At 40.7% G+C, this 19,141-nt stretch overlaps 2 protein-coding genes across 2 annotated transcripts; one reads left to right on the plus strand and one right to left on the minus strand.

The window, feature by feature from the left end:
• The first annotated feature begins 4,189 nt into the window (after positions 1-4,189).
• Positions 4,190-9,758, plus strand: LOC145707404 (uncharacterized). Its single transcript, XM_081784926.1, has 5 exons — positions 4,190-4,326; positions 6,500-6,728; positions 6,772-7,245; positions 8,665-8,903; positions 9,590-9,758. The coding sequence occupies exons 2-5, from the start codon at positions 6,657-6,659 to the stop codon at positions 9,756-9,758; spliced, it is 954 nt and encodes a 317-aa protein (XP_081641052.1). The 5' UTR covers positions 4,190-4,326; positions 6,500-6,656.
• A 3,533-nt stretch (positions 9,759-13,291) lies between these two features.
• Positions 13,292-17,637, minus strand: LOC145707405 (protein gooseberry-like; the record flags this gene model as incomplete). The annotated part of the gene is made up of 3 exons (XM_081784927.1): positions 13,292-13,669; positions 13,717-13,961; positions 17,371-17,637. Coding segments are annotated over 3 exons (696 nt in total), but the record flags the coding sequence as incomplete, so codon positions are not given.
• Positions 17,638-19,141: the final 1,504 nt, after the last annotated feature.

A 19,141-nucleotide genomic window follows, 5' to 3' on the forward strand; every position in this document is an offset into this window, starting at 1 on the left:
GTCCAAGGTATCGAGTGTTAATGGGCGTTCATTTGACGGCGATTAGTGTGCGAAAATATTTAAAATTTCCTTTTTGTCGCCGCTAAGTTAGCAACCTTGGCGCTACGGATTTTCCAAATTGGTGTAAAATTCGAAATCTTTGAAGGGATTCCGAACGCTAAAATAAAGCAACTGCACCGCGACAGCACAGGTGCCCAAACCTCGCACGCACTTCTAACCAAAGCTACTCTATAATCAGGAAAGCGTACTATTAGAAATACGCATTTCAACCGAGCTAGTGCAAAAAAATCTTTATGTTGATAAAAAAAATGACCGCCTTTAAAGCTAATACTAATTGATGAAAATAACGAAAACTAAGATTTCTAACCCTACTATGCTATTTTTATGACTGCACTATTTAATCCTTTGTCAGAGTATTTTGTAATATCGGTCAAGAAGCAAGCGGTCAAGAAGCAAGCGTGATCGAAAAAAGGGATGGGCGCGTAATTTGATAACGGGCTCGCTTCCAGATTGGAAGCAATGGTCGAGCTCCCAGGTGCTGTAATCGAATGAAGTCGGTTTTCTGGTTTATTTAAGTCTAACAGTTAAAAATCCAAAAATGCTTAAATCGAATCTCCGGCCGTTGTCAGCGGTTTCTAGCGGGCCCAAGGAATGGCAAGAAAAAAAAATATTTTCGAACGGCCCTCGCCCCTCGTGATTAATTGACGTTGATAGATTCAATTGTGGTTCGACTAGATGTAAGTTTCACTAAGCGCGACCGATTCAATCAGCCAAACATTACAAGTTTTTGTTTTAAGATGGCCAACTTGTGACCTATTAGGACTTGTTCCGTGAAAACACGGCATCAGCCGGAATAAGATTAGCTAGCGCTAGATCCTTAATCGTCCCTGTAATGGAAGCATGGTATTTTTAATCTAAGGGGGTAGGAGTCGTTAGAGTTGACCTGTTCCCTTGGTATTCCTCATGAGTTGAAGTACTGGTGATAGTTTTTTTTATATGTGAATTTTCCTATTTCTAGTATTTTCCGTAAGGGTGGAACAACGCTTATTCTCTTTCAAGGGGTTAGAAACAGCTTTTTTCCGAAAAAGCCGATTTTTGACCGACGCTACTGAGAAGAGAATCTTATATTTTCAATTTTTCTCTTCAGGTTTAGATAGATACATCTTAGATCTAGGAACATCTCTCTCGAAATCTGTTTTAGTCATCAAATTTTTGAGTAATCGGGCTCAGAAGCAACTCATCTCGCCGAAATTCTTGATTTTCGCCAATTTTCAACCACGAATACCTCGAGTCCCGTGATAGTTAAACAAATTTCATACACATTTTTGTGATGCTCAACCCCTTTTCTAGGAACATTTATAAGGAAATTCCGTTAACATAAATAAATCTTATGTTTTCTTTTATGTAGCTACAGTTCAAAATCGAGAAAGCTGTTTCTACCCCCTTAAGATTCTGAAGAAAGACCCTTACTTCATAGCCTGTGGACCAAAGGTAAGGGAAGATGTGTCTTTAGAAATGATTTATACGGTAAGAAATTCTTTACTACTTTTTAAAGGTTTCGACTATTTTCATGGCAATAAGGGACCTTTTGGATGGCACTTTCAGAATGTGCTCGTTCTCCGAACTCGCGCGGTAACTCATTTAGCCGGACGACTCCTCTTTTTCAAATTGTACTCCGACTTGATCAAATTTCGCCCGTGGAGCAAAGTACAATGCGCCTAACATTTCCTCTTCCGGCAACAAATTGTTTTGCTATTTTCCGCCTCGTGATAGTATTAGCGTCTTTTTCGGAATTGGAGCTGTTTTGTACTGCTTCGAAAAAAGTCGCGAAATGCTCTTGCGGCTTGCGGCTTAGTGATCTAGTACGAGCTAATCTTCTGCTTCCGAGTTTTCGACTTTTTCGTCTTTTTTTTTTTCCAAATTCCAAATCTAATTGAGAAAAGATCGAGTTAGGACTTCGGTCAGCCAGGGCGTGGCTGGTGCATTGCGGCGGAGCGAGTTGCGGCCGCCCGCTGAATCCAACAAAACGGAAATTTCCGACAAAAAACTCAGACTAAGCGACTGAACGCCATGATCTGTACTGTACATGCGCTTTTACCAGTGCTCGCGGCCGAGCGCAGCTGAAAGTGGAAAAACGAAACGCGAACAATGTCCCCTGCCAGGAGTGACATGGAACACCGTCACCTGAATGCAGCTGACTAAACGAAGACTGTCTCTATTTGAAAAGCTTTTGGCCACTGATCAGTTTTAGAACGGAAGAGAGAGGCGTTAGGGTTAGGTTTACGGTTAACGTAAGGGAGGGATTTAGCGCGTCTTGAGATAAGAGAAGACGATTATGTAAGGTTGTGGTCGCGGTGGTGTGTCTCGGTCAAGGCGCTTTCTACTTCCGGTGCGCAGCTTCCGCCGGGAAAACAGGTGCTCTCCTTGGAGGGGATCACAGGGAGTCGGTGGTGGCAGCGCGGTGCACGTGGCCAACCACCAGAATCAGCCAACTCCAAAAGGACAAACGCTAAACCCATTAAGCGATGTGAATAAATGCCAAAACGTTGGCGGCAGCTAGCAGCTGCGGAAGTGACGTTCGTGTGAACGTCAAATACTAACTCCGAAAAGTAAAAGTAAAAATATAGCTCAATGTAGATTAATTAACACTGATTGAGTGAAACGAGTACCCAAACGCGCGGCGCGGGGCTCATCAAGCTGACTTTTCAGTTTGCGCTATTTATCGTAAAACAGTTGTTCTGTTTTGTCTCTGGCCCTTAATTACATTGCAAACAAGACTATGCTGCCGGGGATGACACTAGAATCATTCCTTTTCCGGTCCCAAATCGAATTAGACGTTATTTAGAGAAAGAGAAACTTACTTAATCCGACCGAAGAACAAAAAGGTAATTTCTTGTTTTTCCTTGTCTGAAACTAATCATCCTAAAATCCAATCACTGTTCCAGCAAAAAATAAAGAATGTTTTTCCAAAAAACAAATCAGCACTAATCTTCTAGCGCCGAAAGGAGCCTCTTACTGTAACAATAATGCATCTAAACAAGAATGAAAAATAAATATAAATAAATTACGATAATTTTAAAAATTTTTCTCCTTATTAATTTTTTATTTATTCCATTATTGTTTCAGTAAGTTGTTACTCGCGCTAGAATGTTTAGGGTTAGGGTTTTCTGTATTGAATTTTTTCTGGTTATTTTTTTTCTTGATAAATCTTTGAATTGAAATGATTTTTAGCTTTCCTGAAAAAAGAATTTTTTTTTAATATTGAAATCTTGCTTATTAATTTTTCTCTAATATTCTTCGTTTTGACATTTTTTTTTCTGGATTCGCTTTCTATTTTTTTGGGGAGTTTTTTGCGCAACGGTAAATAATTCGCTTTGTGTAGCGCGTCGCTCTAAGTTCTTGCAGCTAACTTAATGGCGGCGGGCGGCGTAACAAAATCGTATCGGCCAAATCATTACAATCGAATCTATTATGCCGAGGCCAGGCCTACTCCAGGCCACTTGGGGAAATGCAATAACGCCGCCACCAAACTCGTCAATTTTCTTAAACGAATTCCACGTTCACTACACACAGGACCAGCTACCACTACTCTTCTTTGCTGCCGCGAAATTATGAAAAAGAAAATCGGATTTTCTTCTATTTATTATTCCAAAACAGGGCAATTCAAAGAGAAAATCATCTCGTTTCGTTGTTATCAATTTGTAGCTAGAAAATAGCGGCGATTCAGCGCTCGTATTTCTAAAATTTGAACTAAAACTTGGCCCATTTTTTTCAGAAAAAAAACAAACAGAAACAGGGAAAAATAAGCAACAAGTCTGTGTTTTTGGCAAACAAAGGACGTTTGTGGAATCAAGTGCACGGCGAGAGATATATTCAACTCGAAGAGTAACTCGATTAGAAATATATTTTGTTACATCACAAAGCTTATTTTGAGGAAAATAATTACAACCCAAATAAAGCGAACTTCTTCGCGGTGAAAGCAAGCGCTTTCTGTCTTTGCGGATTGTTGATGCTCCCATTTTCCATTTGGGAAAAATTTCTTCTTGATTCTTGAAGCTGCTGGAGCTTCCGGGAGTCGGGCGGGTTGAAGTTCTGGCGCGGCTGTAGCTCTAGGGCGCTCGCTCCTCCACCAAACGCGACGCTCAAAACTGCTCGCAGACTGATTGACGCCAACTTCACCACTAGACACCTTGACGCCACTCAGGCGACGTTAAGTCTCTCTTTTCTTGCCCATTCTGATTTCCAAACCAACCGCTCCGTCGACGACTCAGAGATCCCGAGAGACCAATTGCCATCGCAAATGATTTAAAAGAGAGAGAAAGAGAGGTAAAAATAAAGTGAAGAGGAGACTTACTTTTTGAGCTCATTTCTAGCCGAATATGTGCTATTTTCAGTCTATTTTTCAACTTATTTTTGTATGAATTGGTTTTTTGAAATCTTCGATTTTTAGATTTTTTTCTAAATCGCTCTTTTTTTTCGATTTTTGAGAGTTTTGCGGAGTTTTAGGAAGTATTTTTTTCACAAGTTTCAAACACTTACTCCCGTACTACATCGTTTACGATTATCACAATTAAAAATTTGCTGCTTTGAACTTTTGAAATTCGCGTTTTTCGGCAAGGACCAAGTCTGAGTAGATTCGCGCGCGTTAATTGGCCGCGGCTGGTGGCAGGAGTGGCGCTGTTTCGCGCTTACAGTTTTTCTTTAATTAATTAGCATCAATTTCTTTTTTTTTACATGTCAAGTTGATTATTACGTATATTGAATCAACTGCCCAGGATGTAAATGAGTTGCTCTCAATCGACGAGTGCTCAAATTTATTATTTTTCAACAAATGAGTCGGAAGAACAAATTCAATTTGTCAACTTGCTAATCGAGGGCAAACGAGCTAATTCTGCCGTGTTTTGGAATTCTTGTTTTTTTCTTTTCTCGTCGGATACTTTAAATTTTACCATCAAAAACGGTTTCCAAAGAGCGATTTTCAGCTATCTTTTCTTCAAAAGTTAACATAAGGATACCCTTATTTTGTCCGACCAAAAGAAGGCTTGATCTAGTACCTTTGAAATATTCTTCATTCTAGAGGAGATAAACTTTCATAGCTATGTTTTATTGAAGTCGGGCCTTTGAAGAAACTTTAGGGCCAGTTTTTTGAAAGAATGAGGCTCAAGAAGGTCGATATTTTTGAAAGTTAGCAAGTTGATATTTCGAGATGATATCGGCACTGACCTTTGGCTTCGGTTTTTAGGGATTTGATTGGATTAGAGCGTCCGGGGAATGGCATTTTGCCGCCGACAACGGGCCGATAAATAGAAAAGGTCCGATGCTGCACTTTCACTTCGAGGCTAAATCAACACTAAACATGTCATTTCTATTCTGAGTCGATAATCAGCTCACTTAGACACTGCCACTCGCAATTAGCCACATGGATAATACGCCCCTAATAGCCAAATCGATAAACAAACACATTCCACAGAGGAAACTGTATTTCACCTTCCTCTTCTTTTCACGCTCTAGTGCTAGTAAGATAGCGCCGATAAAAATTATACAAGAATAATTTACGTAAGTCATGTTCGCTGAGTACATTTACGTAAAGTGATTATATTTTTATCGCGCTGATTTTACAGTTGAGCGATTATTCAATCCGAATCCTTGTTATTTTTTGATCTTTATATAATCAGCAATAACTTACTATTAGCTCGTAGAAATAAAATCTGCTCCACTCGACTTACAAAATTAGAAGTAACGATATGTATTTAAAGCCGACGGATTTATTGTTATATATGATACATTACATAAATGATGAATATTCCCTCAAAGCTATCAAAACATTATCTAACATATTCTGTAGATAGACACTCACATAAATAAAGAAAGAGAGGTTGCCACGCCTCCCGTAATTGACCCGTTTGTGCGTAAATGTGACATATCTTTTAGAACAATCACAAGAATAATTTTTTCCCTATTTAGAAATAAAATTGAACAACTACGTAAATCACATTTTTAAAAACTCAAGAATTTGAAATGCATTTTGTTCTATCGTTTTTTTATATGAAAAAATCCTTAAGGGTGTCAACAACGATTATATTCCAACTTTTGACCCCGGTAGAGGCACCTTAAGTTGGGTTGTTCAAGATTCTTTATATGTCAAAAGAAAGTTTAAACCCTTCTGTGACGCGTCTGAAAGCCCGATTTTGGATTAGTACTCTCGTTAATCCTCCCGCCGACTTCAAAGGAAGTCCGTTTTACACAAAATAGGGGTAACTTTTAACCCCCATTACTAGAATTCTAGACGAGATGTGAATCTGAAATTTTCAGAGAAGAATCTTCAGACAAAACTACGAATCATAAGAGAGACCCTTATTCGATCGTTGTTGACACCCTTAAAAAAGCATTTAAAACATTTCATAAAATAATTTTCCATTTTTACATTATGGAGGTTATTCATGGATTGTGAGTGTTTGAAATCGATAGGTGTGTATTGCTATTATAAGATTGGTTTTAGATAATTGTACACGACTCCGGCGCTGTTGCAGAAAAGAACGCCCTCAGCTGAGTCTTCGAGAATTTCCCGAGCTCCAAATTAGAAAACTCATTTAACAAAAAAATCAAAGCAAGGAAATTTAATTTTCGCAAATCATCCTCAACGTCCTCCAAATATCATGGCTACTGACACCGAGACAAAGAGAGAAGTGATGGAGCTTCCGGTTACGCCGACTCCAACTTACAATCAGGTGATTTTAGACAAGAAAGGCCGGCATAATTACTTTTTAGCAGAGCCCACTTGGGATGTTTCCAACTTCATTGTCGCGCCCATGGCCGGAGAGTTCACCAAACACGACTCCCTCCGGCGTGTCGCTTAATCTAGGCAGTCCTGCAGGCAGCGCTTCCGGTCAAGTTCTCCCGACGACAACAGGCAACCCTGCCACAACAGTCACGAGTACCGCTGTCACATCCTCTCCCAGCGTGGCGAACATTTCTTCAGCAGGCGTCAAGTCATCGCCATCGCCGCCTCCAGGAGTGCCCGATGCGAGCAAGGACGGAAAAAGTTCACCGACGTACTCGGACTCGACGAGCTCGCGTTGCTTTCCCTATCCTTATCCAACTCCGGCGCGGAGAAGACATCGGACCTCCTTCACCCAAGAACAGTTGAACTTGCTAGAAAGTGCCTTCGCCAAAACGCAGTACCCCGACATCTACTACAGAGAAGAACTAGCGTCAAGGACGAAATTGACAGAAGCTAGAATCCAGGTACGTTCCTCTTTCGTTGTACCCAAAACAGCGCTCGAAACTCCAAACAGGAAAAAATAAGGTGTCGCTGGCTCTTTCATTTCGCCGCCATTTAGCAACGGATTAGGACTTTCGACACATGTTCACAACTGATCCTAACATTTTTGAGAATGAGCAAAAAAGTATATGTATCCTACCGCGTATAATTCGATTACGGCTCCAGTCTTACATGTTTCAAAACTCAACTACAGCTCTATAAAGTTTGTGTTTATACAGACACGGATCTTACTCGAGAACGAGTAATCGCTAGACGTACTTTCAGAGTTAACATAGTGACACCCTTAATTTTGGGGTGGTGTCTGGAACCGACAAAAAAATTTCGACAAATTTCGCGTGGGCGGCTACTCGGCTGTTGATTGGCCCGTTTACAAAATCCAGGCTTCTCGTTGGTTAAAAATTTCAACGCAAAATTTGTGGAAATTTTTTTGTCGGTTCCAGACACCTTCCCTTAATTTTGTCGCTTTTTCTATCAAAATCTAGCTAATCATAATTTCCAATAAAAGATAAGCTGCAAATCGAACTTCGATAAAAACTAAAATTAGCTGATGGTGAGATTTTTGTCCATTTTTTTTTGTGTTCGGCGTAAATAGCCGGTTTCACAAGGAGTGTATGAAAATTCAAATCAAATTACTCGAAGGCGACTTTTCTATTTTGGCTAACAACAGAGCCGGCCACTGGCTTCACATGCGTCTATCCTCCACCGGCGATAAAGGGGAGAAGATTCGTAGCTCTCCGAAAAAGTAGTAGTAGCGCAAAAGTGATTTGCACAACAAATATATTTATCACTGGACAAATCAAGCTGAGAAATTAAAATCGAACCTTGCTTTTTCGCTCTTTTCTTTCTCTGTCTATATTCAATATACGACGATTGAGATTTGGTAAACATATTTGCACCAAAGCAAGAGCTATAAGCAGGAGAAAGAGTATTTTCTTCGAAAACGTAACAAATAGGAGCAGGACAACTCTATTTTTAACATCTTGATGGTCCTAAAAGAAGCGTTTTTATTAAATTACAGTACTTCTTTGCGACCTTCCGAGCTAGGCTCGGCAGCCTGTGTAGAAAGCCTGAGTCAGGGTCTGAAAGAACTAAAGTGAAAAGCCGCGCAGCGGCTTTTTCAAAAACAAAGCCGCGAAGCGGCTTCGCCTGAATTTTTGATAGATTGTAATGGTAATATTAGCGAAGCCGCTTCGCGGCTTCGTTTTCAAAAAAGCCGCTGCGCGGCTTTTCATTTCTGTTTTTTAGGACCCTGACTCAGGTTTTCCACACAGGTAGCCGAGCCCAGCTTCCGATCCTAGGAGCATGAAGTCGAAATAAGTTTCTCAAATCTACCTGTTAGTTTTGAACCCTTTATTAAACCGTTAATTAAACGTTGTATTCAGGTCTGGTTCCAAAACCGTCGAGCAAAGTTCCGAAAAGTGCAGCGCCAAATGATGGCTTCGAATGCTCTCCAGTCACAGCCCAATTTGCTCAATCGTTCACCAGCTGGAATCACTCCATTTTCGCAAGGATTCCAAGGTCTACCTTGCCCGTCCGGACTCTACAGTGCCGCGGGAAGCTATAGCTACTATCCTCTGAACACCGGCGTGCCAGGTGCTCCGGAACAGAGTCCTCTCAACACGTAAGTCCCTGAATTTTGGAATTCAATTTGGAAAGTGTTTATTGCTAAAAAGCTGTTGGCTAATCTCCCCTTTAACTGTTGAATTTCTTCGGAGGGCAAAAAGACCACCCCAAATGTCTCCTCAAATTGAATTTGGGTAACTCAATTTCCCGCCCGAAGCGTCTTCCCAAAATACGATTTTTGACACTTTAAGGGTATAGTTGTCTATTTGCCTATCTAGGAGATCTTATTTCTCAGAACTTTTTGATTGTACGGCTGGCCAAAATAGCTAGGAAGAAAGAGCTCCAGTAAAATGGCAATTTAGCTTATTTACTCAGTCAATATCTTCACTAAGAAATGATGATGAAAGTTTCAGTTATAAAACTGCAATATCGGCAAAATCTGGCGCTTGAATTTTGAAATGGCAGCTTTGAAAATGAAAAAAAGATCCTCAAAAGTCAAGCTCAGACGTAGTACTAGCCGCCCAAAACAAGTTCTAATCGGCCTAATTGCCCGCCGCGACATTTTCCTTTCATCTTCACAGCTCCGACCCCCGGTCATCGGTCAACAGCCAGATTCACACGTTTTTTTGGAAGATTTTGGAAATTTAAATCTCCTGACCCGCGCCGCGCGTTTACAAAACACCAAATTACCAAATGCACCTTCAAAGCGTTGGAACCTTGATTAATCCCGTTTTTTCATTTTAGTGGCGACTCGGCACTGGACAACGCATCCGCCGCCTCTGCTTGGGGAAGTTACTCGCGCAGCTTCGCCTTGCCGCCCAGTTCAGCCGGCTTCTTGCCTGGCAACGGCAACTCTGCGCAGAATTCGCTCCTCCAACTCGCCGGGCTCCAAGGACTCGACAAGTGGCAGTAGTCCTTGCAGTCAGTAGTCTCTTCTAGTTTCTCTAAAATCTCGACCCTAATTATCAACCTTTCCCACCTTCACTGGGTCTTCACAAAATGAAACACGAAAAAATCAATCTAACTGTAACTTACTAGTGATGACTGTAACTGTAACTTTTATTCTCATTCTTTCTATTTTTATTTTGCCAGTACTGTACTGTGATAATTAAATTTGTAAATTGGACTTGTTTGGACAAGTTCGCCTTGGAAATAATAAAAAAAATACACGTAAAAGTAAAAGTTGAACCATTCTTGTATGAACTCAAGTAAATGGCTTTCTTGGTGTTCCAGCAGAGCAAATCCAATAATTGATGATTTATATTCTTGTTCACGGCTTATACAACAAACATTCGATTGAACCGAAATTTAATTCAAAATATTTAATTAAATTAATCTAAAAATTAAGCTTGGCAACCGGTGTAAAAACCTGAGTAAGGGTCTGAAAAATCCTTAATAAAAAGCTGAAAATCTTTCAAACCCTGACTCAGGTTTTTGACACAGGTTTCCGAGTCCAAGTATCTCAATTCAAGCATTTTGAGCATAAAATCAAGTTTGCCCTACCTCCCCCTTAATTTGTTTACAAGCGTATATATTGTGCAATATTTGGCTATTGGAACTAACCAGCTGTCACGTGTTTAGCAGGCGCTTTTCCTCCGCATCAAAACACGAAAAAACTGCGTCTTCGCCTGAAAGTGAGGCGTTGTTGACGGAAAAACGGCGCGGCGGAAATTCGAAAAGCCAAAATCGTGTTAGACTCCTGATCTCCGGTCTGATAAGGGGAAATTTATCCAATTGTCAAGTTTGGCTCTTGATTTGCATAATTACGGCTTGGACGAGAATGCGCTGCACAAGCAATGCGCTGCGGACGCGCTGTTTACTTGTTTGGACGAAGCCGTCATTCGCCGGAAGTACCGCCGCTGACAAAAGCTAACCAGATATACATATATGCCCATCTATAATAGCATAAACGTTTTAAAGGCCCTATCATACTTTCAAGACGCGCTGAGGTGTCGTTCATAAATTTGACGGCGATGATTTTAGTACCGCAAATCCGACTTTAGTACAAATCCGACAATGGTACAAAAAAAATATTTGTACTAAAGTCGGATTTGTACTAAAATCGGATTTGTACTAAAATCGCCCCCGTCCATAAATTTTTATGGAAATGTTAACATGTGAGAAACAAGGTGGGAAACACTCGTAATTGCGTTCTAGAGCAATTATTTGTTTCCCACTTCGTTTTTGATTGAAAAAGAAGCAAGTGAGAAAGACTTGAGTTTCTAGAGATACAAGAAACTTGACGGCGTTTATGACAAAAAATAATGATCTCCAACAATTTCGAATATCTCTAGAAACCCCTGTCTTTCTCACTTCCTTTTTTTCAAAGAAAAACAAAGTGGGAAACAGATAAATTACCTAGAACGATTACTAGAAGTGTTTCTCACCCTGTTTCTCAGCTAACAAAAACATGAATAAATGAGCATCTACTGACGATGATGAAGATTTTGGTGTTCGAATGATGGCAAATAATCAACCGTAATCTGCTAAGCTAACTTTTCTGGCACATTATTATTCCTCAAACTGGCTTGAGCCGCGACAAAGTAGCAGGTGCAGCTTTGGGCCGCGCATTTCGCGAAAATTGGCTAAAAATATTATCCGGGTTGGGCGATTTTGACGGAAGTGCAACCACAATCGCGTGCACCTGTTTGTCCATTTGCTTTTTGCCATTTTCCTCGGCGGCGCATTTCCTTTCTATTTTTGGAGGCGAACCAGCGGACCGGATGTCCGACTGCGAAGACTTCCCTTGGCGCCAAGTCAGTAATATTAATTAAGATAATCGATTATGTCGCGCAAAGGTCGCCAAAGGTTCCACTCCGCTCTGAACTGATCAACGCCACATTAGATTACTCGCATCGAAAATCATCAATTCGACGACACTAATGCTCAAGCCAATCTTTTCTATTCAATAAAAACTATCAATTGGGTCCAAATTATCGCCGTACCTTCGGAAACAGAGTTGCAAATTTTTTCTGAGCTGAGCTAGCTGAGCTGAGGTTGAGATTGAGCTGAGCTGAGCTGAACTGGCCCCATTTAAAAACAACTGAGCTGAGCTGAGCTAGCTGAGCTGAGGTTAAAATTGAGCTAGCTGAGCTGGCTCTCTTCGAAAACCATTGAGCTGAGCTGAGCTGAGCTAGCTTTCTTCATTAAAATTGAGCTGAGCTGACCCTCACCTCAAAATTGCTGAGCTGAGCTGAGGTGTAGCTCAGCTCAGCTAGGTCACAAAATTTGCAACTCTGTTCGGAAATTGATTTTGAAGTCGTCAATTTTCAGTTTCCTACATTTTAAAATTGCCAATCTTGGGCACAAATGGCGAAGGTTGAATGACAATCTTGGAGATAGGTTGCAGATGCATGATCGACAATTTCGGAAGGAGCTCTAGAATTCTAGTAGCGAAGGCAGTTCATGTTTAGGTAGCGCAATAATTAGGCGAGGCGAATTTCAACCGCCAAGTCAATTCTAATTCAGATCCAAATTCAGCACCAGGTAGAAACTCAAAATCGTAAAGATCTGAAATTCAAAATTCCTCGCAGCTGACTCGCAACTGACCAAAATAGAGAAGCAAATGTGAAAAGTGAATATCCACGAAGGAAGCAATCACTTCCAATATGCTTAGAAAAGGTCGCGAAAACTGCTGAAAATGCCATTATACACAATGACCAAGGTTGAATCATCATTTCTTCAAAAATTCAAGTGAGAAGAACTTGGATAATTCTAGAGAGCTTATTTTGCCAGTAAAATCTTCCTCATCGTCGGGTTTTCGAATTACATGTATTGATTTGTGGTATTCACGCGCTGATTGCTGGGGTGTTGGATTTGGTGGTGCCAGGTGCCCCAACAGAAGGGCTAAGCATTAGCCGGCGCGAGCAAATAGCCAGTTACACATACAGGTCATTCGACATTTATTATGCTTCGCTTGACCCTTCTACTCTATGCACATGCTCCTCCATTCTCCTCACACTTGTGTGTTTACGCCAAAACAGCGCCAGAAAGGACACAAGGTGTCGTCTGTGTTTGGCTTTCTGACTTTCTTTGACAAATAATTTGATTTCCAAAGACAAACGCCACCTGAGTGAGCATTTTTTTTTCTTACGGCTACTTTGCTCAATACTTGCTACAGTAGAAGTATTCTATTTGTAAATATAGTACTCTCTACTAATGAAAACGCTAATCTTAACACCGAAAATTCGGGAAGGTGTCTGGAACCGACAAAAAAATTTCGACAAATTTTGCGTGGAAATTTCCAACCAATCAGAAGCCTGGATTTGGCATACCGGCCAATCAGCAGCCGAGTAGCCGCCCACACAAAATTTGTCGAAATTTTTTGTCGGTTCCAGACACCACCCCGAAAATTCTAGGGTTTAAAGCCCTTGAGGACAAGAAAGTTTGATTCATGCTGTTTCTAAACCCAATAAATAGACAATTTGTTTTGCGATGAAAATATTTTATTAGACTAATGTACAGCGAGGAATGCAGGAAAACTGCTTTGACAAAAAAAATGTATTTGATTTAAAAATTGTTCGAGTTTTGTTGTAGGGTCGGGAAAGGACAGTTTTGCTTGATCTTGGCAAGTTTTTTGTGTGACATACAGAAAGGAAGAGAATTGACAGTAATTGAATTGAGAACATCTAAGAGAACGTCTAGTGCCATTTTAGCTCGCCACTGGCGCCCCATTTCGCTGGGTCGAGTCCTTGGAGGCCAGCGAATTGGAGAAGAGGGTTTTGAGCCGCGGGCGTGTTCCCAGCCGCGGAACCGGGCGGTGTGGGGAGTGAGAGCTGGCTCCGAGCGTATGCTGACCAATCGTAAGCCGCTCCTTCGCTAGCGCTAGAATATGCAGTTAGAATTCATCAATCACTCGTTCAGGGACTTACTTTGGCGGGGGTAAATCACCAGAGCTCATGGCCGAGTTTCCCAGCGGATAATAAGGGTAACTTGTCGGCGCTGGATATCCGGGTAGCGAGGGCATCGCTGGAAAACCTTGAGGAAATGATGTCGGTATCTGTGGTCTGGCGGTGGCACTGTGCGCACCCAGTGGGCTTGAAGATGTGTTGAGCGAAACGGCCATCATTTGGCGCTGTACTTTGCGGAATTTGGCGCGGCGGTTCTGGAACCAAACCTGAAAATAGACTTATCAATCAATCAAAATAAAGGGAAATAATTAACATTGCTTCGATAATAAGTTATTTTTTATGTTATTAAAAGTTATTAAAAAAAATAAAGAATTAAAAAAAAATATTTATTTTATAAATTTTAAATTTGAATTTTTTATTTTCTAATTTCTAACAATTATTTGTGAAGAAAGATTTGTCAGTTGTCTTTGGAAAGAAGAAAATAGAAAGTGTTGGAAAATGGACCGCAAGAATTATTTTGAATTTTTGAAAATTCACCTAGAAGGTGCCGCATCTCGATTTCACAGTTTCGCATTTAACGCTGCTTAGCTCTTTTCTGCGGTTCTGCTTAGGTGAGAAAATTCAGCTAGCAGGACCGGAAGTCGGGATCAAAGGGGACGCACGTGACTTTATTATTTTGGAACTTTGCCGTTGGGAAGTGGATGCTTTTCGCTAAAGCGGAAACAAAGCAGAAAACCTAATTACCCCAGCGCTACAAATATCACGTAAAATCTCGAAAATAAATGCGTCTCCTTCTTCACTTCCGATCGGGGCGAAATGCGAAAATACCAGCGCTGCGCCATCCTTTCCGTAAATATTAATAATCTAATGAGAGGGCATTTTAGTCACGTTCCAAACAGTTTCGCAACAGAACGGATATCAACCCCGTTGACAAAACAAATTCAATTTAGACGTTTGTTTTAATCTTCAGGAAACGAGTTGTTTTGGCTCCTAGTTCTTTATATATGTTTCAAACTCAGATGTCAGCTTACTAATTATGTTTATTAAATGCTCAACAAAACTTTTTCCTCCCTCAACAATTCAATACGTTTTATAATTAACAACTAGTAATTTTTATTGGTTTGACGCCCTTATACTAGGCAATAAGGATTGGAAAGAATTTTGATAAGGATTGAAACTTTATTATCCCGAGTAAAAATAAGGGTGTCACTGCGCTAGTATGGTCCATACTGGGCTCGGCAACCTGAGTAGAAAACCTGAGTCAGTGTCTGAAAGAGCAAAGATGAAAAGCCGCGTAGCGGCTTTTTTAGAAATGAAGCCGCAAAGCGGCTTCGCCAGAATTTAAATATAAGATGGAAAAATATTTTGCGAAGCCGCTTCGCGGCTTCGTTTCTTAAAAAGCCGCTACGCGGCTTTTCATCTTTGCTCTTTCAGACCCTGACTCAGGTTTTCTACTCAGGTTGCCGAGCCCAGAGTATGGACAAAATACCATATTTGAGGATTGACGCGGATTTGAACCATAAGTTATGGTCCATAACTATTTCCTTAGTATATAATTTATTTGAGAAAAAAAAACAATAAAATTCTCGTTGAATACTTTTGACTACTTCGAGGGTCTCGAAAATGGAAGACTCCTCTAAGTGTTACAGTCATTTAAAAAGTATCTTTAATTCTGAGCGAGGCAAAAATGCCGTGACTAGGCAATTTGCTTTCAACAGGACTAGCGGCGCTGGAGCCTTCGGACAAACCGGAAACGCGAATTTCACACTTCGTCGGGGAAAATAAATTGGCGAGCCCAGGCGCACCTGCTGACTCGCCATCTCGTGACAAAAGTGATTAATGTTTTTCCCTTCGCCATCAACACCACCACCGCGAGGTGCAGGACTACGCCCTCTAAAATTTACACCGCAGCCAATGAGCAAGTCTTACGCCCGTAATAATTTATAAAAATAGCTCCGCTTTTTAAAACAAATATTTTAAAACATCTGTAAAAAAAGAAACAAATAAACGATTTTCTTTTTATACATCAAATTATAATTAAACTATTAGCTCGTTGATTTGTGCAAAACATTTTGTTGGCCCTTATTATAAAATCTGAAAAATTCTGAAGGGAGTTAGAGGCTGGGCTCGGCAACCTGTGTAGAAAACCTGAGTCAGGGTCTGAAAGATCTATAATGAACGCTCTTTAAACGAAGCCGCGAAGCGGCTTCGCCAACTTATTATTTCAATAAGTTGAAAAATTCTGGCGAAGCCGCTTTGCGGCTTCGATTTTAAAAGCCGCTACGCGGCTTTTCATTTTAGATCTTTCAGATCCTGACTCAGGTTTTCTACACAGGTTTCCGAGCCCAGGTTAGAGGTAAAAGAAAAGCCCCAGAGTTAAAAAAATAAACGTTTCAAAAGAAGGTGAGTAAAGTCGAAAGAAGAAAAGAAATGAAATTGGGGGCTCGTTCATTGTTTGGAAAGTTTTTTTGGTGGTGGTTGATTAGTACGCGTTTGATTTGTCACGGCTCGGTATAATTACGGTGTTTGGGTAAAAAGGCGGGCGGTGGTGCTGGTGTTGATTTGGTGTACAAATAGCACCTGTGTTTGGCGTCCACTGCGTCGGGCCAGTTCGAAAGAGACTGAAAGCCGCGCGATGGCGTACTTTGATCCCACGGTATCAATCCTATTCCAAAATCAAACCCCGTTGAGTTAATGAAATCAGGCAGCTGCTGTTTTACGAAAATACGAATTTCGCCAGTCGATGATCTGTCACTCGCGCCCGAGACCGGCCACCGTTAAAATCCGATTTACTAACGATACTTATACCTTTTAAATACCCACTTTTATCATGTACCTACCTAAGTTTTCACTAATAAAAGAAAAAGTCATATTGAACAAAATCACCCAAATTCAATTATTCTAATCAGTGTTCCTAAAAGAAAATAATCTTTGGAATAAAATTATTTTCTCAGAAGCCTTTTTGATCACCTTTTTTAACATAAAAAAAAATTATTAAAAAAAAAAATTTATTGACCGAGAAATTTATTTGTACTTTCACTTTCTTCCCCAGCTGATATTTACTAATTATTATTCGTAAAATTACTCGAAACGGGTTAATAAATAGGTTGCTATTAATTAATAAAGAGATAAAAAAAGCTACTATTAATGTAAATATCCAGAAAAGGGCTCGATCGAAAATGCCTTTTTATATAGATGAAAGTATTCTTCAACCCATATACATTTATTCAGATCTTAGCCAGTTAGCAGCCGAGCTTCTTTGTTGATGATAAGAAAGTGGGGGTAAGGTGTAAGTGAGTTATGCAAGAGGACTTCTCCAGCACAAAGTTCTGATTGAGTAGATTAAAATTGAATTGGCGCGGGTGATAGAATTTAAAAAATTCTATTTTTCAGAAAGCAGATTGTCAAAATTCAATTGTCAAATTTCAATGTGAGCATGTAATTAACCAAGTTATTTCTGACGAGAAAGATCCACTTTTCAAGCCCTTACTTTACAAACAATCTTTTTACGTAAAAACGAGAATAAAAATAGCTCTATATAGCTAGTAGAGTTCGGAACGGATTTTATGCTTGGCTAAGTTGAAGCTTTGATTTAGCTGGTACATAAACAGATTACGTAAGCTCTAATTAGGCATGAACTAATCGAACAATTTACACAATACTGCCGGTGTTTACCTGAATTCTAGCTTCGGTGAGCTTCGTTCTTGACGCCAGTTCTTCTCTGTAGTAGATATCTGGATATTGCGTCTTGGCGAAGGCACTTTCGAGCAGGTTTAGTTGATCCTGAGTGAATGAGGTTCGATGTCTACGTCTGGCCGGGGTCGGATAAGGGTACGAGAAACAGCGCTCGTTTGCGTTGCCGACAGAAGACGTGTAGTTGGGCGATTCTTTGCCGCTGTCCCGCGACTCTGTTTTTGGCGGAGAAGCAGACTTGGAATCTGATAAGAACGGTCAAGACATGCTCGCGCGTCGTGGAAAGTTAGATTTCTAGCTACTACTGACTCGAGATCGGAAAGAAAAATGGATTTATAATGTCATTTGCAAATGTTGCGTTATGTCGCGCTCGTTGAAAAGCGGACTCTCCAAGTTTCGAAAGGTCACTTTCGGCTTTTGTCACTTATTATTTTTTGTCTTGCCCGTTTCCTGAAGAAGTTTGCTCTTCTAGTGGCGGTGTCTCGATTTCGGCAACATGAGCGTGCAGCGCCTGGTTGTGCGCGTCCCCGATCCAGGGAGTGTCTCCAAAGGCGACGGAGGAGGTGGAGTTCTGAGCTTGAACTGGGCCCACGTCCGAGTTCGTCATTGTCTCCTTGGCGAGAACAGGCGCACTCGGAACTGCGTTATCGACCAGCGCCGAAATGGTGATGTCTAAGCATCAATAGTTAGCGTTAACTCTCTTTCTCTCTCTTTTCTTTTTGTTTTGTTTTATTGATGATGATTGTGACTCTCACCTTTGGTGTTTTCGTGTTAATTAATTGGATGTTGATGAACGAAGTTTGCGTTAGTTTCTCTCTGTAATTGTAAGATCGGATGAATCAAACAGAATTAGCTGATTGAATTAATTCGAGCGGATTTACGAAAAGCGCGAAAAGTAAAAGTGTTGAGCTGAGCCGCGGAGGGTAGACGGACAGGCGTCAATGGTGGAGCAGGCGCCGCCTCGTCTACACCACCAGAAGCGTAGCACCACCACACCCCACTCGTTGCTGCCACCAACGGACCACCACCGAGCTAGGCGACCTTTCAAAAACCAATTAGGGTATCCAACCAGACCGGAAGTCCGCAGCCAACGACGAAAATGACACTGTACCAATCGTCAACACCAGAAATTCGTGCGTTTCCATCGCTTCTTTCAATAATTAAGAAACTTCGACAAAGTAAATTAGCAACCTCTTTTGAAAATTTTCTCTCAGGAAGATTTTCATGGCTTGAATTTAACAATTAAAAACTCAAGTTTTTGCAACAAAAGTCGATCAATAGAACTTTCTTCTTATAAGAGCAGTAGATTTTCTACTGTAGGATACAGCACTTTTACAATTGACTGCAGTTTTAGTTGAACTGCCCTTTTTCGACGGTTAAAGTTGCGGATTAGAATTCTAGCGTTGTTTCGTTTCTTTTCTTTTTCGCTCATTCGGGCTAATTAACTTTCCATAATCCCAACGCGCATCGAATTTTTTTTCGCCTTTTCCTCGGTGCTATTTGAAGAGTTACGTTTCAGGCTTCTCCTTCGAGGAAAATTTTTATTTTCAATATTAATTTATTTGACTTCTCGCGAGTCAGAGTAGCGTCCCGCCAATTAGATATACATTTGACGTTAACCAAATCAAATCAAGTTTGACAAACGAGGACAGCTCGCCGCTGGGAGGCGCTGTTTGCGACCGAGTTCTCAAGAAATAGCAAAACTGCTCCTTGCTTTATAGACCCTTGTAATTGGGTTATATAAAGATCAAAG

This window comes from Oikopleura dioica, chromosome XSR, assembly GCF_907165135.1.
Source record: "Oikopleura dioica chromosome XSR, OKI2018_I68_1.0, whole genome shotgun sequence".
Taxonomy (NCBI): domain Eukaryota; kingdom Metazoa; phylum Chordata; class Appendicularia; order Copelata; family Oikopleuridae; genus Oikopleura; species Oikopleura dioica.

What these genes read in the sequence shown, in the direction of transcription:
- LOC145707404 (XM_081784926.1), top strand. Translation starts at nt 6,657, where the DNA reads ATGGCTACTGACACCGAGACAAAGAGAGAAGTGATGGAGCTTCCGGTT. An exon ending in CGACTCCAACTTACAATCAG is followed by an intron (nt 6,729 to 6,771) that starts GTGATTTTAGAC and finishes ACTTTTTAGCAG; the next exon opens with AGCCCACTTGGGATGTTTCC. An exon ending in TGACAGAAGCTAGAATCCAG is followed by an intron (nt 7,246 to 8,664) that starts GTACGTTCCTCT and finishes CGTTGTATTCAG; the next exon opens with GTCTGGTTCCAAAACCGTCG.